The 25,736-nt window shown below is 40.4% G+C and overlaps 1 protein-coding gene across 1 annotated transcript in view; it reads left to right on the top strand.

Moving 5' to 3' along the window:
* JARID2 (jumonji and AT-rich interaction domain containing 2) overlaps window positions 1-25,736 on the top strand; it is a 331,782-nt gene that overhangs the window by 185,049 nt on the left and 120,997 nt on the right. The window contains exon 3 of the mRNA XM_061592694.1: window positions 14,818-14,959. Coding sequence (XP_061448678.1) covers window positions 14,818-14,959 — 142 coding nt within the window. The remainder of the gene's footprint in view (window positions 1-14,817; window positions 14,960-25,736) is intronic.

The raw sequence follows: 25,736 nt of genomic DNA, 5'->3' as shown, positions 1-25,736 counted from the left end.
GTGATGGCCAATATGTATGATCTTAGACTGGTGTCTTGTAGAGGAATCCTTTGTATCTTAAAGCCCCTCCCTCACTATACATAAGATAGTAGATAAGTACAAATGAGAAAGACTGAGCATAGCGTTTACTGGATCACAATGCAGATAGATTTCAGTACAGTGAAATCTATGACATCAATTTCCTGAAACAGCAGAAGGGCTAGCATTTTTAAAGTCACTTCAGACACTCACATTCAGTAAACATGTGAACTGGGGGACAAGTATACCTCCTTTTCCCCTCCCCACCATCATCATTCATAAGTTGGAGGGTACTCATATGAAGCAAAGAGCTTCTTGTACTAATGGAGGCTCCCTGCGTATTTTACAGCATGTGGGAAGCTTCGACAAGTAGAGGAGGCTCCCTGCTTCAGATGATCACCCTCCAATTAATGGAGGGTGATGGGGCAGACCTAGAGCGCTCATCCCTACAGTCCCCCCTTACATGTTTACTTAACACTTAACGTGAGCTCTTGAAGCGGGCTTTAGTTATCAACTGATTTTTCTGATGTAATATTCAGCCAAAAATTGGAGTATCTAAGGGGTACCTCTAGAATACCTATAATTTCAAATAGGCCCAGATAATGGTACTCTGGGAACACACTCTTCTATCTCTTTGGAAGGTTATCTGTGCTGTCTGTTTGTGCGCACATGTACACACATTTTATATAGATACAGATGCAGGCAGATACCTTGATTGATTGACTGATGGCAATTATATACCGCCCTTCCTCCCAAAGGAGCCCAGGGCAGCAAACATATCAACAAAAATAATTGAGCAACAGGAAAAAGAAAAGCATTCTGAAAACAGTTAAAAATATTCAGAAACAGTCATAGTTAAACATGTCCTTCATCAGTGATCTTCAGGTTTCCAGGAACAGTTCCCTTCAGCCATCAAATGCCTGAGTAAACAGAAATGTTTTCAAATTCGTCAGTAGTGATGAAGACAGATAACTCATCAGAGAGGGCATTCCACCAGAGCTTGGAAAAGTTACTTTTTTGAACTACAACTCCCATCAGCCGCAGCCAGTATGGCCAGTGGATGGGGCTGATGGGAGTTGTAGTTCAAAAAAAGTAACTTTTCCAAGCTCTGCATTCCACAAACGAGGAACCATGCCTGGAAAGGCCCAGTCAGGGATCAGCACCAGCTGCACAGTCCCTCAGTGGCATCATCACCACCAAGACAATGTTGCTTCCCAAATGGATTTTACTACTGACCATATATATCCGATTATTTGCTGCTCAAATTTATTTGATTTATTATTAAATTTATATCCAGTCCTTTCTCCCTTAAGAGGCCCAGCATGGCAAACAAGCTAAAAAAACCCACAAAACATCTATAAAACACCTAAAAAACAGAACATCTTAAAAGGCATCTTAAAAACAAAATATCTTTTAAAAAAATCTTTAAAAAATCTTAAAAATAATTCTAACACAGATGCAACTGTACTAAAGTTACTAAATAGCTTCAGTAATTGACATCTGAAGATACTTGATTTAAATGTGTGATATTTATTTTATTTTTGATTGAAGGTCTGTGAGGGGAACAGGGCGTCTCCTAGCAACTCTCAGCACCCTTCACTAACTACACTTCCCAGGATTCTTTGAGAGAAGCCAGGACTGTCCAAAGTGAAATAAAGGCCTGTTGTGTATGTGGCCATGGACAGCTTTGGTTTAAATTTGGGTGGGAGGCTATATGTGCCTGCTGTAGAATAAAAAGGTGGGGGAAATGCTGAAAAGCAATTATACTGTTCATAATGTTTTCCTTTTGGAAAGGAAAGGGGCTTCCCCTCTGCCCAGTGCCCACCCACCAAATCTCCTCCCCTCTCCTCCTCCCCTCCCTGCTTCTCCTCCAGGTCAGTGTTGGCCTATGACCTGGGAGACCAGGGTTCGAATCCCCACACAGCCATGAAGCTCACTGGAAGGCAATGGTAACACCACCTCTGAATACCATTTACTATGAAAACCCTATTCATAGGGTTGCCATAAGTCGAGATCGACTTGAAGGCAGTCCATTTCCATTTTCAAACATGATTGCACAGAAATAAATCCCATTGAACTCAAAAAGTATGCAAATGATTAAACCCACCCTCTCTTCTCCTCCCTCCTATTCCCTCCCTCTTGCCCCTTCCCTCGCCTTCCTTTGCCCCTCCCTCCCCCTCCCCTCCTCCCCTTCCTCCTCCCCATGGTCATGGTCTTAAGCATGATTGCACAGGAGTAGATACCATTGAACTCTGTAAGCATGCAAATGATCAAACCTGCCCTCCCCTCCCCCTTCCTTTGCTCCCCTCCAGTCTGCTCTTTCCCCTCTTCCTCCCCCATGGTCAGTTTTACCTATCCTAACCATGATTGCACAGAAGTAAATCCCATTGAACTCAATAAGCATGCAAATAATCAGACCTGCCTTTCCCTCCCTTCCCCTTTCCTCTTCCTTCTTCCTCTTCCCCTGCCCACTCCAGGCCTCCCTCCCTTCACCCGGTCAGTTTTACCTATCCTAAGCATGATTGCATGGGAGTAAATCCCGTTGAACTCAATAAACATGCAAATGATCAAACCTGTCCTCCTCTCCTCCTGCCTGCTCCCATCCCCCTCCTCCCCGCTGCCCTTCCTCCCCATCCCCTGTGGTCAGTTTCACCTATCCTAAGCATGATTGTAGGGGAGTAATTCCCACTGAAATCAATAAGCATGCAAATGATCAATTCATTCTTAGCAAACTTGCAGAGGATCCCATTTCTTACCTCCCAGATTAAAAAGCAGAGAAATTCACTAATAGGCGAAAAACCTTGCAGTTTAAGAATGAACCTATAGCCCATTTCTGTCCAACTTTAAAAAGCAGGGAAATTGGGCAGCCATAGTGAATGCACCAGGAGAGCAGGAGACCAGACCTGCTCTCTAAAATACTGTACTGCCCTGCAAATTTATCAAAATGCAAACACAATCTGGGTTGGTCTTTCACAGTCCAATCCACTAATAGGTATTGTGCCTATTAGTGAATTTTATTTGTCGGATAATGGCCAGCAACTGGTGGTCATGGGCCAGATTCAGTAATTGAGGAAACGGTTTGCTCTCCTCCCTTTGCTGCCAACCCAAAGGGAAGAGAAGGCTACATGAAAAACATTGGTTAACATAATTTTGGGGGGTGGGGTGGGGGAGTGGTGATTGAGATATTGGCTCAGAACAGTGTTATCTTCTCAAATTGGCCTTCTAGCAAAAAATACCTGCTGACAAGAGTTGTAATATTATGTTGCAGTTAGGCTAATCTTATTTCTTTCTACAAATATTGTGTAAACCAGCGTTACCCAAACTTTTTTGACCCAATGCCCCTTTGCAAAATCTTTTTGTGCCCAACGCCCCCCTCAGATTAAGTATATGCCAATACTTCCTATTATACTTAATATACTTAACAACAAACTCATTCAGTTTACCGGCATTGTTTTGTTAAACAAGTTCATTTAAACATCACAGAAACAATGGGTAGTGAGTGTGTCCCATTCCTGAAGAAAACCAGCGAATAACTGACTGTCTCAGTCACCCGTTTGCACATGGCACTCATCCATTGGAAGAATGAGCCCTCTACCAATGCACCCAGCTTATCAAACACTGTCTCGTGATTGGTTCCAACATCCCTCAAGACAGCATCGGAACATTACCTAGTGCCAGGGTGTGGCTAATATCCCCATTCCTTGGTATGACACTGGCCGCTATTCAGAATTTCTTTACTAAAGAGCACACACTATTTATAGTGTTATTTCCATGAATTAAGACTATTAAATACATTCTAACTGGGGACAAAACAGTTTAAAAATTAATGATTTGTGTATTAAATAAAATTAAACTCAAATGCTTCAACTGTCTTATCAGACCGCCAAATGTCAACACCCCCCTAATGAACCCAAACGCCCCCTAAAGTTTGTAGTCACGCCAACGCCCTGGGGGGCGCTACCACCCATGTTGGGAATCGCTGGTGTAAACCAATAACCCCAGGTGCAAGTCCCATTCAAGATCAGTGTGGTCAGTTTGAAAAAACAGGTTCTTAAAAACAGTGTTATGCTGAGTTCCAGAAATATGTACTTGTAAAGAGCAATGGAACACTTTGTATACTACTGCAGTACAATTTAACAGAGAAGCTACAATCTGCCTGGCCAGCGTTACACAAATTGGATTAACCTATTAACACCATGTTGAAGGTGGTTAATATAATATATTATATTATGTATCAGGCATACAATTAAGTTAACAATATTTGTCTTGTTTTATGTGCTGCTGGGTATTAATGGTACACAGCAGTAGCTGTTGGCTGCTTCGTGTGAACTAGATAACAGAGGTGGAAACATTGGCACATCTATTTTCCTCTTTCCATCTCATCTCAGCCTGATGAATTGAAGTTGCAGATATCATTAGCAAGGTTCTTCCATTCTCTAAAAGAGAACAGAATCTCTCCTGCATGCCCTGAGCCATATGATGGATATATGGAGTTATTTTTCTGCAAGCCTTTACTGGGCAGGGGCGGGTGTGGGGGATCCATCCTAAAAGGAACTCCTTTTAACTATTATTTTGAATGCTTTTTCAATGTGTCCCTTTGTCTGAGGGTTCCACTGATGGGGTCCCAAAGGTTAGCCTTTAGCTGTTTGTTCATTTTTTTCTTTAAATTTTCAACAGCTCGTGCCATATAATCATTTCTTATAGTTCCAAATATATCAGCATAAATCTTTCTTTTTTGTGTACTGAAAAAGGAAATGTAAAACTAAAGTAATTGTAAAAGCTGTTCTTTATATATATTTGTAATGCAGAGTTAACTAGCCCTCAGTGGCTTTAGTTTTGATGTGTGTGTTTAAGAAAGCGAGCATTAGTTAGTACAATACAATAAAATACAATTTTAATTTTTTTAAAACAAAAATTACAGTTTTGAAGCATCTTAAGACTTATAGTCCAATCCTGCGTGTGTGTGCATGCGTGTGTGTGTGTGTGTATGTGAGTGAGCGAGTGAGTAAAGTGGCCATTCGTCCACCATTTCTAAAGTCCTGCTGGATCCTGCCTGCCAGGGTGGGAGATTTTGTTGGATAGGCTTAGGCCACATTCACACCATATATTTATTTCACTATTATTCCACTTTAAACAGTCATGGTTCCCCCCAAAGAATCCTGGGAAGTGTCGTTTGTGAAGGGTGCTGAGAGTTTTTAGGACACCCCTATCCCCCTCATAGTTCCAGATTGCTCTGTGAAGAAGGACTGACTGTTAAACCACTCTGGGAATTGTAACCCTGTGAAGGGAATAGCGGTTGCCTAACAACTCTCAGCACCTTTCATAAATTACACTTCCCAGGATTATTTTGGGAAGCAATGTAATAGTGGAATAAGTGTGTATGTGGCCTTAATGTAGTTCCCCCACCCCTGTGGATCTCTGTATTTTCTAATTTCCTGTGGAGAGGGAAATTAGTTGCACCATCTCCAGGCTGGTATTGAGGGGGAGCCTGTTCCTATTGTCTTCCCAATGAACAAAGTGGCCTTGTATCCAGTGGATCCAAGGTTAGCTCTGTCCCGCCTCTGGAACACTCTGTTTTGGTACATTTGATACTGGTTTTTAGTCATTTAGGCTCTACTTTATTATTATTTTTAATTGTTTGATATTTTATGGCTTATGGCAGCTGCCATGAACCTCCTTTGAGGAGCAAGACAGGGTAAAATTTTAGAAGTATAATACAACCAACTCAAGATAAAAGAGCCCAATCGAATTCTTGACAGTCTAGTCTCAGTTTGGTTTAGCAGTTAAATCTGAGAATATTTGTATATTGTTGTGCTCCACCCCAATCTCCGAGCGGTGAGAGATCTGCAGGGGTCCCTGCGCTTACCCAGGGTTTGGTTTCCTTGGAAAGAAGGTCAGCGGAGACTGTGGTGTCTTCATGAAATATGGTTTATTTATTTACACTCATTCCAACCTGAGCTTAAAATGGAGGGGTTCAAGGCATCAGCAGTCCAACAGATCTTGCATTTTCCATCAGGGTTACAGGAGGCACCCTAAAGCCACAGTGCAGAGAGCCAGCCTCTCTCCTGCCTCAAGTTCCCAGCCTTTTCTCAAATCAACTCAAAACACAAGCCTCTCCTAGGCCCCAGGAGAGGGGGGGGGCTCTCGTGAAGAGTTTCAGTTAACTCACCTGGCCACTCTATTAAACTGACAAAGGGAACTCATCTGACCAGCAGAGCGGGTTTTTCACCCCCAGGTGCAGGTTTCCAAATCAGAGGCTGGAAGGGGACTCATAGGAATCATCCATCTCAACTCCAAACCCATAACAATATGGGGGGGGGGAGAGAGACTGAGATGCATGTGATGGAATTCTTTTATCACACAGCTGTATGGAAAAGTATATTTGGGATCTTAATTTTCTTTAGACAGAGAGAGCTAGTCCTTCAAACTTCCTTCTTTCTCGTTTTGTTGAATGTTGGCTACTTTGCGTGGACTACTTTAATAAAGTACAGAGACACCTCTCCTCTAGATTTTTGCATATGGAACAGTGTATTGATCACCTGCTTATAAATAACAATGACAACACACAGAGCAAATGAAGGAGTATAATTAAATGGTAATCTTTTAAAATATTGGAAGGAAACTTTTTGAGTTTATGTGGCACCTCCTTCAGACCTTGATGGTCATGAAAACAGATGCTTGCTGTGCAGCCCTGTTCTACAGACACCATGCTAATTAAATGCTGAGGGATTTGAGTTACAAAGTTCCTCTGGAGACAAAGCAGAAGTCTATGTTGCCTGTGGCAATATAGCAATGGGGAAAGACATCTCTATGCCTCCTATAACATTTGGGTCTTGCTGAATCCTAGGAAGGCCTAGAACAGTTCAATTTTCTGAGAGGGAAATGCACCCTGAGTTGTTTCTAAGTGACAAATTATTTCGACTTAGTGAGAGGATGAATTCAGGGCAGAGAGAGAGAAGCGAGTCAGCAGCCAACAGGATTCTTTTCTTGACTTCAAACACTTCATATGGCTGCGTTTTTAGCATGGCAGTTTTCCAGGACAAATATTTCTCTTGGGGGAAAAAATGAAATTCTGTCATAATAGTTATCTACCTAACTAGAGGGCCTCAATTATATGCTTGATTTAGACTTCCCTAGAGTTTGGTAACTGTAAATTTAATCAACTTTTTTTAAAGCTGCAATATAAAAGGAAATAATTAGTTAATGTCAAATGTATATGTAGGATATTGCCAACAGACAGAATTAACTTGTTAGGTTCACTTTAGATATTTCTAAATATTATTCTGCTTCATGAAAAAGAGTTTGGTGTAATGGATTGCAGTGAACATTTTGGTGGTTTTGGTGCAGTGGATTTTATTTATTTATTTGTTACGCAAGAAGTTTTAATGAAGGGGGAAAGACTTTGAATGTAGTCATTGGATTTATTTGCATTTTTCTGATTAGTGAGGAAAAATCAAAATGACAATTTGTGCATAATTTGGCCTTTTATTTTTGCTTTGCAGCTCTTTACTAAAGGAGGGAGATCCAACTTAGAGTATCGATCTTCCTTTATTTTCCTCAACAGAACAATTCATATTTATGTACTATGCTGTCTTCTAATAGGAATTGAGGGAAAGGAAGGTGGTGGAATGGAACCTTTGATTCAGGTTACTTTCTAGACCAGTGATTCTCAAAAGGTGTGCCCAGGCACACTGGTGCGCCCTAAGAGGTGGCTAGGTGTGCCTCAAATATTATGAAAGTATATTTTAAAAATGAGAAGAAACCCATTTGTATAGGGTAAGTAATAGTTTTCTATAGTTTGTTATTTTTATTCATAGTTTAAAATATATTAATATATTTTTAATTTTGAACATGAAGTGCGCCAGAAAATATTTATATGTTTTACAGTGCGCCGTGAACCAAAAAAGTTTGAAAACCACTGTTCTAGACTATAGTTGGAAGTTCTAAAATGAAGAAGAAATTGTGTTTCCTACGCTTACTCGGAATTGATAGGTGGCACTGAATTAATTGAAAATTACAGTCCCCTCTCCAAACTTCTTTGCTGGATACAGCTTTATCTTTTGGATCTGTTCACATGGAGGAGTTGTTCATTGTATATATTCCAGTGTATGATGAAATACTATTTGGCAACATCCTGAAAAATAACTTTGCGGTTGTAGATGGTGGGCTGCAAACTGCAGGTTGCTTGTAAGGAAGTGCTGGCTTTACACCAGTTTGTCAGTGCACTCTTATTGTGGTTATTCCCAGTGATCCACCTGACCATACTAGGCACATGCTGCTCCTTCCTAAAACTTATAGGCCTACATCTTTGTTGCGTCATCTTTTCAACAGAAACCTAATCATGTTGCCTAACAGGATGGCATCATTCACAATGCAGTGTAGGCAGACGTTTAGCCGACAGCCATATTGTGATGCTGTCTCCTTCCCAAGGTAGCTTATATATATATAATTCTCTGTGTGTGCATATTGAAGTTTGTTTTGAATTGTGGAGAGCAGGATTTTCCAAGCTCTGACTCAAAGTCTTACTGAAATTTTAGCAGAGAACAGTTCTTCAAAAACTCCAGATAAATTAAGCATTTAATATATTGCACTGTTTTTAAAAATTATTTTTCAGATCTTTGGTGCAGTCTCTGCCACAGGTTTAGTATGCCCATAAAGGTTTAATGGTTTTATTGCGGCTTAGTGAACTGGTATTTAACTGCTATTCACTTAGAAGCAAGTCTTGAGTCCTAATCTTACGCTGTTACATCTGTGTGAGAGCATTATCTTTTGTTCGCTCCATGGTTAGGGTTGCTACCCAACTGCTTTGTTTTATGCCCTGGGCCCTTTTATTTTTTAAATAGCCTATTATTTAAGGACTAGTTAAAACAGGGAGGGAGGGAAGGAGGGAGGGAGAGAGACAGGACAATTTAAATTCTGTGTAATACTTGATCTATAAAAATTAATTGTGTCTTTAATCCTACATAGATCCAACAAAGTCCCATTTTAAAAACCCAGAGATGTATTTCTCAATTACTTCAATCTATTTTAAAATATGAACTTTTATTTAGAATCAGTTTTTTATAATACAGGGGTACCATAATTAAGAAATGCTTTCTATGGTATTTAACAGTCTGAACTCCTTATATGTGATAACTGTCTACTTTTTTTAGCACAAAAAGTGTATAGACAAAAAAACTCTTCTACTGAAAGGTTATCTTCTTATCCTAAGTTCTGTATCAACATAAATGTGAGGTTTATTCCTTATTTATTTGTTACATTTATATCCCACCCTTTCTTCCAGAAGGAGCCCAGGATGGTTGGTTTTATATATATATATAGTTTCCTTGGCCGTTGGCCTGTGGGGTCCCTCAGGGTTCAGTTTTGTCCCCCATGCTATTTAATATCTACATGAAACCGCTGGGAGAGGTTGTCCGGAGGTTAGGGGTTCGGTGCCATCAGTATGCAGATGACACCCAACTCTACTTCTCCTTTCCACCTAATTCCAAGGAAACTCTCTCGGTTTTAAACCAGTGTCTGATAGCAGTGGTGGACTGGATGAGGGTGAACAAGCTGAAGCTTAATCCAGACAAGACAGAGGTGCTCCTAGTCAGTCAAAAGGCAGATCAGGGAATAGGGGTTCAGCCCGTGCTGGATGGGGTTACACTCCCCCTGAAGACGCAGGTTCGCAGTTTGGGTGTGCTTCTGGACTCAGCCTTAAACCTGGAGGCCCAGGTTTCTGTGGTGGCCAGGAATGCTTTTGCACAGTTAAGACTAGTGCACCAACTGCGCCCATTCCTGGAGTCGTCTGATCTGGCTATGGTGACACATGCCTTAGTTACATCCCGCTTAGACTACTGTTACGCGCTCTACATGGGGCTGCCTTTGAAGACTGTTCGGAAACTTCAGTTGGTGCAACGAGCTGCAGCCAGAATGTTAACTGGGGCTGGTTAGAGGAACCATACAACTCCCCTGCTGCAACAGCTCCATTGGCTGCCAGTCTGTTTCCGGACACAATTCAAAGTGCTGGTTATGACCTATAAAGCCCTGTACGGCTTAGGTCCAGGCTATTTGTCAGACCATATCTCCCTATATGAAAATGCCCGGGCCCTGAGATCTTCAGGAGAGACCCTTCTCATGATCCCAACACCTTCACAAGTGCGACTGGTGGGAACACGAGATAGGGCCTTTTCGGTGGCTGCCCCTAGGCTCTGGAACTCCCTCCCTAGGGAGGCAAGAATGGCCTCCTCTGTGCAGTCCTTCCACTGACAGCTAAAGACTTTTTTCTTCTGGCAGGCCTTTGGGACTGAAGGTTTTAAGAGTAGTGACTGAAGAGGATGTTGTATGTTATTGTTTTACTTGTATGCTCCTTAACTGGGTTGCAGTATTTTAAGTGTATATCTAATTGGTTTTAACATCTTAATAGTTTAATCCTATTTTAATGCTGATTTTATATGTTTATATGTTTTATTTTTATAGGTTCTTAATGATATGTACTTATTTTTATCTGGAAGCTGCCTTGAGTTCCAGTTTGGAAAAAGGGCGGGGTATAAATAAAGATAATAATAATAAATAATATATTTTGAGGTAATGTAGCTCCTCAACACCTTAGGTAACCAATATCTCTATCCAGGAGTTAGAGCAATCTGAAAATCCAGCACGAGGTGAGTAATGGGGACAAGCATGCCGACTCCACCTTCCATCTCTGTTGCCTTTATATGATATAAAACCTGAGTTTTGGGGTTACTTTGAAGTTTTTTTATACTTTGGTGTCAGCTGAGATTTCAAATGTTTGAAGGCTAAAAGAAGCAACTCTCTTGCTCGCTTGATGCAGAGAGAAGCTTAAAAGCATAATAAGGTTACTGAGTAACTTAATAATGGTTGCCAAGGGCTAACCTAGATGCTGTGGAGGCAGCCATGTTGGTTTATTTACTAGGGTTGCCAGGTCATAAGCATCCCAAACCCTGAGATTTCAGAGGCGGGCCCCTAGTGATGTCACTAAGCATGTTATGTTATGCATCAACCACAGTTGCTTGGAGCTTACCAATTCTCCAATTGGAAATTAGATAGAAATCTTAGCTAAATTAGTACGTTCCCAGGTCCTACTAAAGTGACAGGATCATTCCTTCTCACCTGTTTAGGGAGCCTGGGTAGGGAACCCTAATCTAGCGTACTTGCTAGATTAGGAGTTAAGAAGATTCTCTACCCTTTCCTGCCTACCCTGTCGGTTACTATAAACTCACTTTGACAGCCAACCCAATTCCAGTGGGTAATAATCGACAGAGGGGACAAAAAAGTTTGGTCTATCTTCACAGGCAGTAGCTTGGGAATAAGAGCAATTGAAGCCACACTTCCCAGATTGTGAATTCTCCTTTACCACTATTGGTCAAGAACCAAATATCATGCAACCAACAAGGTGAATCATCAGTGGGTTTAAGGCAGAAAATGCAGCATCCTGCAACCAGTCAGGTTCCTAACCAAAAACCAAAACTAAAAAATCTGGCAGCCAATCGGCCAAAGCCACAGAAATCCCCATGCAGCACAACCTGATCTAGGGGTGCAGTTAGTGCAGAATGCTGCAGCATGATTGCTGACATTAGTGAGACCCGTCGGCACATAACCTCTAGTCTGAAATCTGCACTGGTTGCCAATTTGCTACCAGGCCAAGTTCAAGGTGTGCTTTCCATGTTAGGGGTGCCACATAGAACTTGTTCTGTTCTTATACGAAATCAATATTTTGGTGTGGAGGCACCTACACTTTGGACTTATTGACATTAGGCAGGTGCCTTCATTGTACTCTTTTCAACACCTGCTAAAAACAGTTTTTGTTTAGGCAAGCCTACCCAGGAAAGTAGAAGCTATTATGCTTTTTATCTGTTTTTATCTCAGTGTCGGTTATATTATTTTGAATGTTTTTGAATACCTGTTTTTAACTGTTTTTGCCAATAATTTTATTGTTTTAATTCCTTCTGTAAACTGCTTTGAGGTTTTTTATAATAAAGTAGTATATAAATGTTGTAAGCAAAATATGTAAATAAATTTTAGAGTCACTGTGGCCCTTGAATCTCTTTCCTCTATTAGGAACAAAGGAATCTGCCTTACACCGACTCAGGCCATTTGGTACTATCTAGCTCAGTACAGATGACATGGGCTAGCATTAGCTCTCCAGGCTTCTAGGCAATAGCCTTTTAAAGAGGTTGGAATGTGGACCTTTGCATGCAAAGCATGTGCCCTACCGCTGAGCTACAGCCCTTCCCCTGTTTAAAAATTATCTTTCAAAATTGCCCATTTCAGTTCACTAATGAATGCACAGCACACCTAGGGCAGGTCCACACCTTGCATTTAAAGCACATAAATCCCACCACAGAATTATAGGAACTGTAGTTTGTTAAGGATGGTGGGAACTATAACTGTGAGGGGGAAACTACACTTCCAGGATTCTTTGGGGGAAGTCATGCACTTTAAATGTGAGTTGGATGTGCTTTAAATGTATTATGTGGATCTGCATTACTTCATAAACTTTACCTAGATATAAAACATTTTAATTATTTTTTAAAATGGAAATCAGCTACAAAGTTTACTTGGTGACCATGGGCTACTCACCATCTCTCAGCGTAATCTGCCCCTCAGGGTGAAAACAATAGAGGGGGATCATGACCACCCCAATAAAGAAGGGCACACTTGAAATGTAGAGGAAATAATCATGTACAACCATAATGTGAAATCAGATACATATGAGACATAATATGAAGAAATATTTACATAAGCATATAAATAATAAATGATAAAAGATGTTTATTATTTACACAACCTGTAGAGATATTTATAGTGCAATCCTATGCATATTTACTCTGAAGCAAGTCCCAATGTATTCAATGGGGCTTTGTCAAAAAGGGAAGCGTGCATAGGACTATAACCTCAAATGATAAGGAACTTCACTCACCCAACCCAAAATTCAGAATCATTCCACTTTAAGCTGCTTTGCAATTCTTTTATACTTATTTTATGGTTATTTGATTTTAAATGGATGTATTTCTTGTTGCGAGCTGCCTTGGTTTCCAGCCCTGTCTCACAGGCTTGTTGGAAACATTCCATATACAGACACACTGGAGATGTAAAAATACATCTACCCTTTATAATAGTTTATTGTCAAAACTAGTTGGTCATTGCAGAACTTTTTTTCCCCAAAATCAATATTAGTTTCCTACCGAATAAAAGCATTGACCTTTACGGGAAGGGCAGGTAATAAATTCTAATTCTAATAATAATTCTAAGCCCTGCCTAATTGCTTAAAAAAAAGGATTGGAAGGGGAGAGAAAGATTTACAACACAATCCTTTTCTGTTCACTCAGAAGTCCCGTTGATTTACAGCACAATCCTAACCATGTCTACTCAAAAGTAAGTCCTACTGAGTCCAGTGGGCTTTATTCTGAGATGTGTGAGATTAGCATTGCAGCTTTACTCCCAGAAAAGTGGCTATAGGATTAAAGCTTCATATTGGGAAGGTTTTCAAAACAGGCTATGAATTAGAAAAATAAATCGCTCTCTTCAACATCCCAGGAAGATTTAAACTTGTTTGACTCCTTATAATTAGAGAAATATAACATTTGTAATGGCATCATCAGCTGCTGCATGTACACTTTTTCAAATTTGTATTCAAAAATTATTTGAAAGATGAAATGTATAATACACTATTTTTGCAAATAATTAAAAAACCTGCATCTATACTTTTATAATAATAATAATAATAATAATAATTGAAATTGTTTATTGTATGCCTACTATGATCCTGCTATGCTCTTCGGTTCTAGATTTCCTGGTATATTATTGTAGAAAGGCAATGCTGGTGCTGCTGCTGCTGCCGCTGCTGCAAGTTATATACTCACTCAACTTCTGATGTGCAGACAAATGGGAAAAGGAAACTGTTTTCAGGATTTGCCATGGCAGATGTCACTTATTGGCTAAAAACCTGAAAGGGCGGGAATTAGAGCCGCTGTCTTCTAACAGAAATTGTGGGGGGTGGCTGACATTTTGGTGTATATCTCTTGAACCAGACTACCTAAAAACTTAATTTTTAAAAAATGAAAGCTAAGAGTCCGGAGATTGGGGTGACTGATTTGGAGAGGAACCCCGAGAACCAGTCTCCTGGCAAAAACCAGAGACCTGGCAACGCTGTTATTTACTTATATGCTCCATTCACATATAAAGTGGGTAGTAGGATGACCTTTTTTTAACATGAAGAGAGGTACACAGCTGAAGACATTTGAACCTCCCTCCCCACATTCTGTCATTTTAGTCACTTTTGTCCTTCGCCTACTCTAGCCTTGGAGCTGGGTTCTCCAAAAATTCCTGAAATATCAGAACATGGAGCAATAAGGCGGGGATGGGGCAGTTCCTTCTCTTCATAAGTGTGCTCCTTTTCATGCTGAAATTAGGCTGTACACCCCTGCTTTATATGTGAACAGGACAGGACAGCATTGTAAGAAAGTCTATAAAAATTAGCTATCTGCGTTTCTTTGTTGGCCACAGAGGAAGGGAAACTCTCCTTTCCATTGCTTCACAGTAGGTTAGGAGGCAAGACCCATGGGAATAAAAGTTTGGGAACTACTGTTTTAAGCAATGTGTCCTCTAAAATGTATTACTTCTACTGTTTTATGGGCTGCATTTTGCACATTTACTTTGAAGGAAATAGAAAAGGATTCTTGATGCTATTGCTACTGTGTGTGTGCCTTTTGAATATTTTTAAATGAATTTTATGCTAGTCCTCTTGTTTACAGTTTTGCTGCTCACATTCATCTATTTTGTCTTTCTTCATTACAGGACTCCTTAGTAATGGCCAGAATAAAGGATTACGAACTGGGTCTGAACGGTTAGAAAATGAAAAGGATGATGCATCGCAAGTGTCCTCAACTAGCAATGATATTAGTTCTTCAGATTTTGAAGAAGGGCCATCAAGGAAAAGGTAAAATTCTCCTAAATTCCAGTAGTCTTACACACTGTAGCCTGATGAAGTTAATAAAGGTGCAGTTCATGCTGATGTATTTTAGTAGTCCAGTGGATGGAGTATGTAAAGATGTAGACTTTTCAGATATTAGTTCAAATCCCTGCTTAGCCATAATCTTATTGCATGGCCTTAAGAAAGTCTTAACCTCTTGGCCTTCCTTTCCTAGACATAAAAAGGCGTTCTGTCTGAAAAAGTTGCAAAAACAAGCAAGATAAAGAACAAAAAGGACATGGATTGTTAACATTGTTACATGTGTGATTATTAATAATATTTTTTTACAGTGAAAGAAATAGAGATGCATCTTACATTTCATGTAAGATATGAAACTGTTCCTGTGTCTTGATCTCATCATCTTAGATGTATTTGAAGCAAATGTCCCTTTAAGGCTTTCTGTGGTTAGCGTTCATATTTGCAGCAGTTGATCGGTTAAACAAAGCATTCAATTGTACTATTTATTCAGATCTCTAAAGGTAATTGTCCTTGTCACTGTATAGTTTACATACAAATAATGTAATTTCATGAGGGAGAACCTTTCGTGTCATCACATTTGATTTACATGGAATGGAACCAAAGGACAATAGTTTAAAAGGCATAGATAATCAGAGAGTGCTGCCTGTATTCGGGGACTCATTATAAAGATGTTGGTGATTGTCAGTAGGAGGGCTACTCTGATATAATAGTGTAACTGTGTCATAGAAGTCTACAATGAAATCCTTGTTGACTCTCATTACACTGCAGTCTGGGCCACTCCCTAAATGTGCAAAAATGTGAACTAAAATGGAACTCCTTTACACTGATTTCTTGTAGAAATTATGCTGACAGTTTTGAGTGCATCATGACGATTTTGATTTTTGTATCAAGTTAAGAAGGAGAATTGGATGCCTGGGAAAAGGTGGCTTTCTAAAAAAGCTATGCTACAATCCCTAGGCATTACTTGAAAACACAACGCACTTCCCTGAAGGATTTTCTTATGTTTTTCCAGATTGCTTTCACTATTTTTTTTAAGACTATGTCCATTCTAGCCATGAGAAACCAAATCTATTTGAAATTGTGTATGTTTGGGGTGTGCACGTGCATGCATATGCGTATGTGTGACAGAAGTAGAAATTACTAAAAGTTGTGATATAAAAACCTTTAAACCATTAAATCAGGAGGCTTGATAAAGTGAAACACCATATATGTCTAAAGTAAAAAAACAAAAATGAAAATACATTTTTTGAAATGCTAGAGTTGAGCTATCTTTTTGATTCCAGAATATGCCTTCTGTACATCTTTTCTCATTCTCATACTATTTCCTTTTTAGTCTATAGTCTGCACTCTGTCCATTCTGCACTCCGCCCTCCCTGGGACTTGTTGGCACAGTTAATTGTTAGGTGAATCGTTGTTAACACACACATAAAGGGAAAATTGCTGTATTTGTCCATAAGAAAAATACAATATCCATATTAGGGCAATACCTTTATTAGGCCAACCAAAGTATCACAAATAATGTGCACGCTTTCAAGTTCTCCATCTGTCTAGATAGTAAACAAAGCAAGTGTGGGAAGAAAATCTGGCTGATAGTAGTGTCTGCATCTGGTGAAAATCTTAAGACAGAATTTGGTAGGAAACAGCAGACATTGAGACCCTTAAGGTTGGGGGTGGGGAACCTCCATCTGCGGCCTAGTTAGGGCTACCAGGTTTCCCATTTAGCCCATAAGTCCATTTCGTCCAAGCCATACCCACTTGACATCAGGGCATCGTCAAAAGGGTGTTTGCAGGTTCTGCTGATCAGGAAAGCCCCTTTCAAAGTGCAGGGAAGATAGTGCTTTCAGAGGGGCTTCTGAACAGTCTTCAGAAGCTCCTCTCAAAGTATTGCCTTGTCCTGTGCATTGTCAGATCTTCAGAAGTCCTATTCAGTCAGCAGATTGTTGAATCTTCAGAAATCCTGCACAAAATAGTGCTTTGAAAGGGACTACTTTGACAGGGACTTCTGAAGACCGTTGTCAGCAGAAAAGAACATCACAACATCCACCTGTCAGACTTAACCTGCAAGGGGTGGGGAGACAACAATCTGGTCCACCAGGCTAGAAAGTTTCCCCATTCCTACCTTAGGTGCTATGTAGGTATCAGATTGCAACAAGGCCTGCTGGAAACAGGAGGCATAACGAAGACTGACTTACCAACAACTGATACCCAAGTCTCTCTCTATACTTAGGTGAAACACACAGGTTCCTTGATAGATGGAAAACAGAAATAAACTAGGCAAAGATGGAAAATAATTTGAAAGTGATATGCCAGATCAAAACGTCCATGGAAGCCAATTTCAGTAGCTTTGCCTAACAGTTGGAGGGTTTGCTCCCTCAGAGACAAAAGTCCCATCCTAGGTGGTGAATAATCCTCCTCCAGTTTAGGAACTTACTGTTAAACAGCCACATTTGGTGTTTTCCAAGTCACACAAAAAGGTAGCCATGTTGGGCCAGAAAAAAAAATACCAAAAAGCAAATTAGGGCAATATCTTTTTATGCCAATCACAATATCACAAAATAGTCTGAAAGTTTTTGCGTTCTTCAGAACAAATGAATGTTACCAACAGCTAATATTTTATCTCTCCCCACATCCCACTTTGCCATTTAGCCTGTGTTCCCGAGAACTCAAAAGCTATTTAAAAAGCACAACTGCTAGCCTAGTAAAGGTATTGACCTAATAGAGTTATTACCTCAGTTTTCCTCTCCTGTTGAGTAATCCCTTGAAGATGTAAACAAAAGCTGAAGAAAATTGAAAGATAGGAAAAGAGCCCCAGATCAATTAGGGGCTATTGATCTGTTTACTGTTTACTGTAAAAGTAACTGATAGCATGGACATTATTAAGTTAAGGATCTCCAATTGGCAGCCTATGGTTTTAGATGTGGAAACAGTTTTCTCTCACCCTGGCATCAGTACCAAATTTTAGTTAAAGTAAGGTAAAAATTTCTGCCTGGTAGGAACAGAGAATTTTTTTCAATGTGAGAAATAGATATGTCAAGTGCATTGATAGAATAAAGGATAAATAAAATATACTAAGTGTCTTAAAGTGGATTTTATTCTGAGGTTTTTTTCCAGTAATGTTTGATATTATTTTTATGTGGAAAGACAACTGACAAATTCTCTATAAAATTTTAATGTGGTGTCTCCAATTATGTTTTGTACATGGTTCTTTATTAATAAAGCTATTAATAAAGCCCTTATTATTAGATCATTCTTTCTTTATATATAACGCTTGGGAACTCATGAAGGGGATTAGCAGTGTGGCAGAATAGTCTTCAAGGCCCCATGCTGCTGCCTGGAAAACGGGTTGATTATGTGCAACCCAACCTCAAAAACCAAAGCAGCAGCAAATAAGTTGGGAAACTATGTCAAAAAAGACTTATCAAATACAGTACAGTTAAGTATATCAGATTTTATAACCCCCCCAAAATTAAAACCAAATTCTTTGGTGCATAAAAAATAGACAAACAAATGCTTATATATAATAAATACCAGCTTTTAACAAATTCTAAACATGTTTCAGCCACAGCCTTTGTCGGTGTTTGAGCTTTTGGGTGCCCCAGAGAGTTTAGATTATGTAAAGCTCAAACTTGCCTCCGTATAGGTGTGATAGCTGTTTTTACGTGGTAGCATCACTGTTACGTGGTTATATTATTTGGTACATTATAAGAAGCTTGGTTTACTTTGTCCACATGTGTATGTGAGAATTTGTGTTTGACTCTGTTGTACCACTGAAGAAGACCAATGTTTGGTTGAAACAAGTATGGCATTTGTTATACATTTGTAAGCATCATATGTAAGCATTATTATAGAGGGGCTTCTTATGCATTGAGGCATCTGTTTTTAAATTGTTGTGGTTATAAAAATTTGAAATATTCAGTTGCATAGTGTTTGAGAAGTCTTTTTAAATATAATTGATTTCTTAACATATATGCTGCTGTTTTAGAAACCAGAATAGCCCAAACTAATCTAATACAAAACCGTTATTGTTATTATTATTATTATTATTATTATTATTATTAGCCATCCCTTCTTTTAAGCACTGAAGGGTTCAGAAGTACACTGGACTGAGATAGTACCTAAACACTCTGGAAATCCTGGTCCGACCCTTCCTTAATTACCAACCAGTGACATTTCTGATCAAATATATAAGATTTTGCCTTTTAATATCCTTCCTTCCTTTCAGTTGTCAGGAATGCCTGTTTCTTTTGTACCTGTATGTTTGTGTAAAAATATGGTATATAGATTTTATCATATAAAATGCAAGCAAATGCAAGCAATCTTAGAAATAATGTTTATCTACATTTTAGGGAGTTTTGCCACCTAGTGGTTAAAAGTTTCCTGTTCAGCTCTGAGCACGGCTGATGGCATATTGCCAGTTGTAATATGCATTTAATCAGGGGCATGCCAAACCTAGGCTATCAGTGATTCTCTCACTCCCATAACTAGCATATGCATTGGTTTTGGTTTTCTACTAATGCCACATGTGCTGTATGTCTTGTTGCTATGCACACTGGAACAAATCATAAGCTGTGCACAGATAATGAAGCAAAGATCGTTTCATACTTGTTAAGTAGAAAATCAGGCTTAGGAGATGATAAAATTTTGCTTCTAATTAAATTGGCACCTAACTTCATCCACTGAAGGCTATTTCATATATTTAAGTGTTACATCATGGGAGTTCTCCTACAAGCCAATCCCCTGAGGAAAATAGTTGTGCTGGAAATAGTTACAGCCATGTCTGCTCAGGAGTCAGGCATGGATATCAAAGTTGGATATGCATTATGTGTTAACATCCAGGAGTGAAAATAATGTCAACAGCATTATTCTGGGGTGAAAATACTGGACTGTCTTACAGGGCTGTTGTAAGGAATAACAGAAACATGTATGTGAAGTGTTTTTGAGCAGTTAGGAAAAGCAATAAACAAATAGTAAGGATTCTTGATGATGTTGTAGGCATTGAAAACCTTAAGCAAACAGCAAGTGTCATTTTAGAGAGTTTGGGGATGGCTATCCATTTTTCAGACGAGATGTGTAGTTGTTTGAATCTGTGCTGTAAAGCAATGGTTCCCAACCTTTATGAGCGCAGGACCCCCTTTGTAAACTCAAAAATTTTTGTGACCCCCCACATGCTAATTGTAATTATAGTCTCTGTTAATTGAAAAAAATACATAATGAAGTGTTAAGTAATGTCATTTTTTATTCATCTCAACAACAAATATGATGATGATATTTATTATCTGCCCTTTACCAGAAAGTCCCAGGGCAGATTACGGAATATAAACAACTTCTAACAAATTTTGAAGGATCATCAACTTACTAAGTAACTAGGGGCTTCATGCGCCAACCCCATACGCATATATATACACACACACGCTCCCCAAACATGCACACACATAACTCGGAGCTCCCAAAACACTCACATCCACACCCAACACCCACACCCAGGGACTCCAGAACAGGTCCCTCCCCAAATGAATCTGCTCAGTTAATTACTTCTGAAACCCACAGTGTGAAGAAGAGTGAAACCAGGCCATATTCACACCATGTATTTATTCCGCTATTATTCTACTTTAAGTACTAATGGCTTCCCTCAAAGAAGCCTGGGAAGTGTAGTTTGTGAAGGGTGCTGAGAGTTGTTAGGAGGCTCCTGTTCTCCTCAGAGAGCTACAGTTCCCTGAGTGGTTTAACGTTCCAACCCTCTTCCCAGGAAACTCTGGGAATTGTAGATCTGTGAGGGGAACAAGGGTCTCGCGTAACAACTCTCAGCACCCTTAACTACACTTCCCAGCATACTTTGGGGGAAGCCATGACTGTTTCAAGAGGAATAATAGTGGAATAAATGTACAGTGAATGCAGCCCAGGAGTGTCCAGGTGACCAAATGATTACTGTTGACAAGTTCTTGAAATCAAGCTCATATATCCATGGTATAACTGAGTTAATGAGAAGGCTGGTGCTGTTTTGCAGCTGTCAGAGATTGGAAGTCTGGTTGAAGAGATGTTCGTTTCAACCTTAAATCTGGTTGCACATCTAACTTGTTTTGATATTTTGATTTCAATGCAACAAGTGCGTTGGCTTCTTCTCCCCCCCCCCCACACCCACGAAAAGGGATTCCTCTTACTTTTCAAGAAGCCGTCATCCTGGGAGGGAAGAAGAAAACATCCCTTCTGACGTTTTCAGCCCAATGTTGCTCCCCCTTCATCAGAGAGGAGAAAAGCCTCAGTAAAAGCCACTCTTGCCTCTACTCCCTTGTCCCTTTACTGCAGGTTTTCAATCTGGGCTGGCTTCCTCCTGCATGCCGTGTTTGGTGGGAAGGTGTGGAGTGTAGGCACTCTAGAATGGGAGTGATCCAGACTGCGTGTGTAGTGGCTGCCTGGCAGAAAATTACCAGATATAGAATGCATGTTGAGTAGTTTTAAGTTGTGTAGCCACTATGCATGCAAGTTGAATCACTCCTGTTCAAGAGAGCTTGCAGTGCACATCTTCCCGTTCAGCCCAAACCATCTAGTTCAGGAGGAGGGCGGCTAGTAGGTGGTGGCGCAGCAGCGTTATGTCTGGGACTGGGGAGGAGAAGTGTTTAGCACAGTTAACAAACGTGCAGTTGCAGCGCCTTTAGTTTTGAACTTGTTTAAGGATTTCTCACACAATTCTCTAGCTTGACATCACACACACACACAGTGAGAGAGAGAGAGAGAGAGAGAGAGAGAGAGAGAGAGAGAGAGAGAGAGAGAGAGACTCATCTGCTACCCACCCAAGAAAGATAGGGTACCCGAAAGCCTATTTGTGGGCACGAGATTTTACACAGGTGTTGACTTGAGGGGGGGAGGTATCTTACCTGATTTTGCTTATCTAATTCTATGAGGCACCATATACATTTGAGAGCATAACACTAACACCACCCCAGGAGTAATCCTGCCTCCATGTAGTTTTCTGTTGCTCCAAAGACCTCCCACCCTCCATGCCCTCACCTGCAGCCTGCCCCAGCCGTAGCCCTGCGCTCACCACTTTACTCTTTATCCCGCCCTTCCTCCCAGCAGGAGCCCATGGTAGGCAAGCAGGGCTGGAAGAGGGGGGTGGGGTGGAGGAGGAGAAAGAAAGGAAAGAAGACAACTCCGTTGGGGAGAAGGGAGGGAAAGGTGGTCAAGTGGCTGGGCTGGGCTGGCCAGAAAAAGACACAGCAACAGCGGAGCTCCAGCCGATTGTGTTACTTCCTCTCTGCAACCACGTGCCACCTTCGTGGATTTAGGCGGGAAGGGTGAGCTCATCCCGTGCAGTGGGAGGAGACAATGGGAGCGTCATGACATCGACAACTTCATGGGTGGGAAAGGATACGGTGCTGGCGGAGGGGCAGTCACCATAGAGATAGAAAAGGGATAGGGCAACACTCCATCTGTGGCTTACTATTATTTGAGGTTCCTTTGTTTAAAAAAATCTGTCTTCTTCACGACCCCGTTGGGAATCACTGCTGTAAAGGATATCTGGATTCCTGCACCAAATGTTTTGACAGGTGGTATGAAGGTTTTATTCTACTACTGCTCTCTCCTGGGATAGGTTAATACACTAAGGCTTGACCCTGATCTACCAGGAAGAGGAGGAATATCAGAACAGAGCCTATACCTGTCTCAGAAGAGCATGGGGCCGGAATTTAGATGCCTGCTTCTTGCCATTTGATATGGAGGTACCAGCGTTCCTCCAGTTAAAAGATGGTATCTTTATTTAGAGCTCTTGTTCTGTTTCCAAATAGAACATGAAAGTTCTTAATGGTGACTTCTCTAGCCAGCAAACTTTTCCAGGTGGCATTGTGTCCTGGTAATCAACTCTCCACAGTAGCACCACCGATGGGTGGCAACATATTGGAGGACAATATGATTCCACTGTGTTGATGTATGCTGGTTTAGGCATGCCTGTTCCTACTACAAAGCAGGCTTGCAAAATAATATGGGCTTTTATTTTTTCCTCCCACTTACATGTTCTGTTTATCCTGTGGCAGCTTGCCTAGAAGGAATTATTACTAATAGTGGGTGAATGGCAAAATCAGGCGCAATGATCAAGGCAAGTCATTGTCTTGAGAGTTTGGTTTCCTTAATTTCCTTGCAGCTTAATGTTGTCCACTGGTAGAACATCTTTATTTTCTGGATACCAAAATAATTTATCAGCTGTTAAACCTCACCAAAAACCCTGTAGGGATTAGATATACAACAGAGGGATTGTTCTATCAACTCTTCAAATGTCATAGTCTTCAGCAATACAGGTATGGTACTTAGAAAATATTCAGACTCAAAGACTTCTCTGCAGTCAAAATAATGATTATGAGTCTTCCTCAGGGACAATTTGCCTTTGTAGTTTAACAAAGAACACTCACTGTAGCACTTTGAACATCTACAGCAGGAGCTATGAAGTGGTTTTGATCCTTTATAAGAGTGTATCTGGAATTGTTGACTAGGAATGTAGGAAATTATAAACAAATTATAAACTTTGGTAAGTATGGTTGATAAGACTACATAATATACAGTAGGGCCCCGCTTTAAGGCGTTCCGCTTTAAGGCGTTCTGCTGATGCGGCGCCTTTCATTTTCAATGTTAAAGGGTTTTTTCCCCCTTTTGCAACGTTTTGCTCCGTTTTCGTGTCATTTTTGCGTGATGCGGCCCATTAAAGTCAATGGGGTTCCGCTTTATGGCGTTTTCCGCTTTACGGCGGGGGTCCGGAACGGAACCCGCCGTATAAGCGGGGCCCTACTGTATGTGTAATGTTTGGGAATCACCACCCCCATTTATGTTGGGTTTGTGCTTGTTTTTTTGGTTGTTTTGCACAGCTGATCACTTATTCCACAGTTATTGCTTAAACTTAGCTTTAACTGACATCATGCCTGGGACATTATTACCAAATTAGCAGATAGTAATTCATAATAAGCTTTTCCCATTAAAAGATGGAAAGGATCCCAATGCAGAAATCAGGGCCATTTAGGCACCATACTGAAATCTTCTTAAAGTACTTTCCTGTTTCATTCCAGCTAATAAAACTGAAACATATTTTTTTAAAAAACCTGTGGAAACTATATTAGCACTTCTAAAAGACATTTAATATTTGTTTATCTGTAATAAATCTGCTACTGATTAACAGAACAGTGAAGTATCTTTCAGCAATGTCTTCCTATACAGTATAATATTTTTGTAAGCCTTATGCTACACACTTCTGTACAGGCACAAGCCTGTGTAGAAGCATTCACGCATAGCATGATGCTGCAAGGTGATGGTGTCATGCGACTTGCCTGGTGTTGTGTGAGGCTCCCAATTGCGGCGACCAGGTGAGTGAGCGATTGGGGCGGAGGTGAGCAAGAGGTGAAGGAGGGAGGAGGGTGGGCTGGTGACCCATGGCAGGGGAGGACGGGTAGGGCGGCGACCTGTGTTGGGAAGGGAGGTGGGAGCGCTAATGACCCAAAGGGAGTGTGCTTGCAACAGCAGGTGGGGTTGGCGAGTGAAGCAACCTGGGACAGAGACCCTAGTTACATAAATAAATATAATTAAAAGCCCAAATCTTCAAGATGGGACCACATTGATTTTTGAACTTGGTTTAGTAACTTGATTTTTCCCCAGGTTTAATTTATACTTTTCCAGTTCAGACAAATCCAGAATCTTTTTCTAGCATTTTGTAGATATATAAAACAATTTCTGGAATAGGAATAGAGTCAAGCTGGCTAGATTAACCACAGGAGTGTAGCGAGACAATTTTCATTGGGGGGGCAGAAGGGTTGAGACATCGGTCACTACAAAAGAGGTTTCTGGGGGGGGAAAAGGTTTCTTAGGTAATGACAAAAATATACTCCAATGTATGCATTTTAATTAGGAACTATGATTTGTGAAGTTTACAAAAAAGTAAATCAAATTAAAATACAATATTTTCCACATGCAAAATAGTAATGTAAACTAAATAACAGTGACTAGGAAGTAAATGCAAATTGTGCAAATCATCCTACCATAATGATCTGAACTGTTAATAAAGTAATGCTCCGTGATTTCTCTGCAAAGTTGCAGAGGAACTGTTCACTTGAAATTCCTTCAAATATGTTACTTTCAAAAGCCAAGTTTACTAAGTTTGCTTTTTGAAAACAGCAGAAGAAGCCAGTGTGGCTTCACAAAAAGTTTAGAGATGACCTGAAAACAAAAAAGGACACATACAGGAAGAGGAAAGAAGACCAAGCCACAAAGGAAGAGTACAGGCAGGTATCACGGAATTGCAGGGATGGCTTCAGGAAGGCTAAAGCTAAAGCAGAGAATCAGCTGAGGTTAGGGAGGGATGCTAAAAGCAACAAAAAAGCTTTCTTCAGGTATATCCATCGTAAAAGACAGAGAAAATAAATGGTACAGCTACTCATTGAGGATGGCAAAATAACAGCTGACAAAGAAAAGGCAGAAGCGCTCAATTCCAACTTTGGCTCAGTGTTCTCCCAAAATAGGGTCTATAACCGTTCTGGCAAACATGAAGTTGGAGGGGCAGGATTGCAGCTTGAAATTGATAGACAAATGGTCAAGGAATGCCTAATCACTTTGAAGAGTTCAAATCTCCAGGGCCTGATGAACTGCATCCTATTGAAGGAACTGGCTGAAGAACTCTCAGAACCGCTGTCTATTATCTGCAAAATTGTGAAGGGTGGATGAAGTGCCGGATGACAATAATGTTGTCTCTATCTTCAAAAGGGGCAAAAAGGAGGAACCTGGGTACTACAGACCA

The sequence above is a fragment of the Rhineura floridana genome, chromosome 1 (genome assembly GCF_030035675.1).
Source record: "Rhineura floridana isolate rRhiFlo1 chromosome 1, rRhiFlo1.hap2, whole genome shotgun sequence".
In the NCBI taxonomy this organism is placed as follows: Eukaryota; Metazoa; Chordata; class Lepidosauria; order Squamata; family Rhineuridae; genus Rhineura; species Rhineura floridana.
This window is presented reverse-complemented; position numbering and strand designations above follow the sequence as displayed.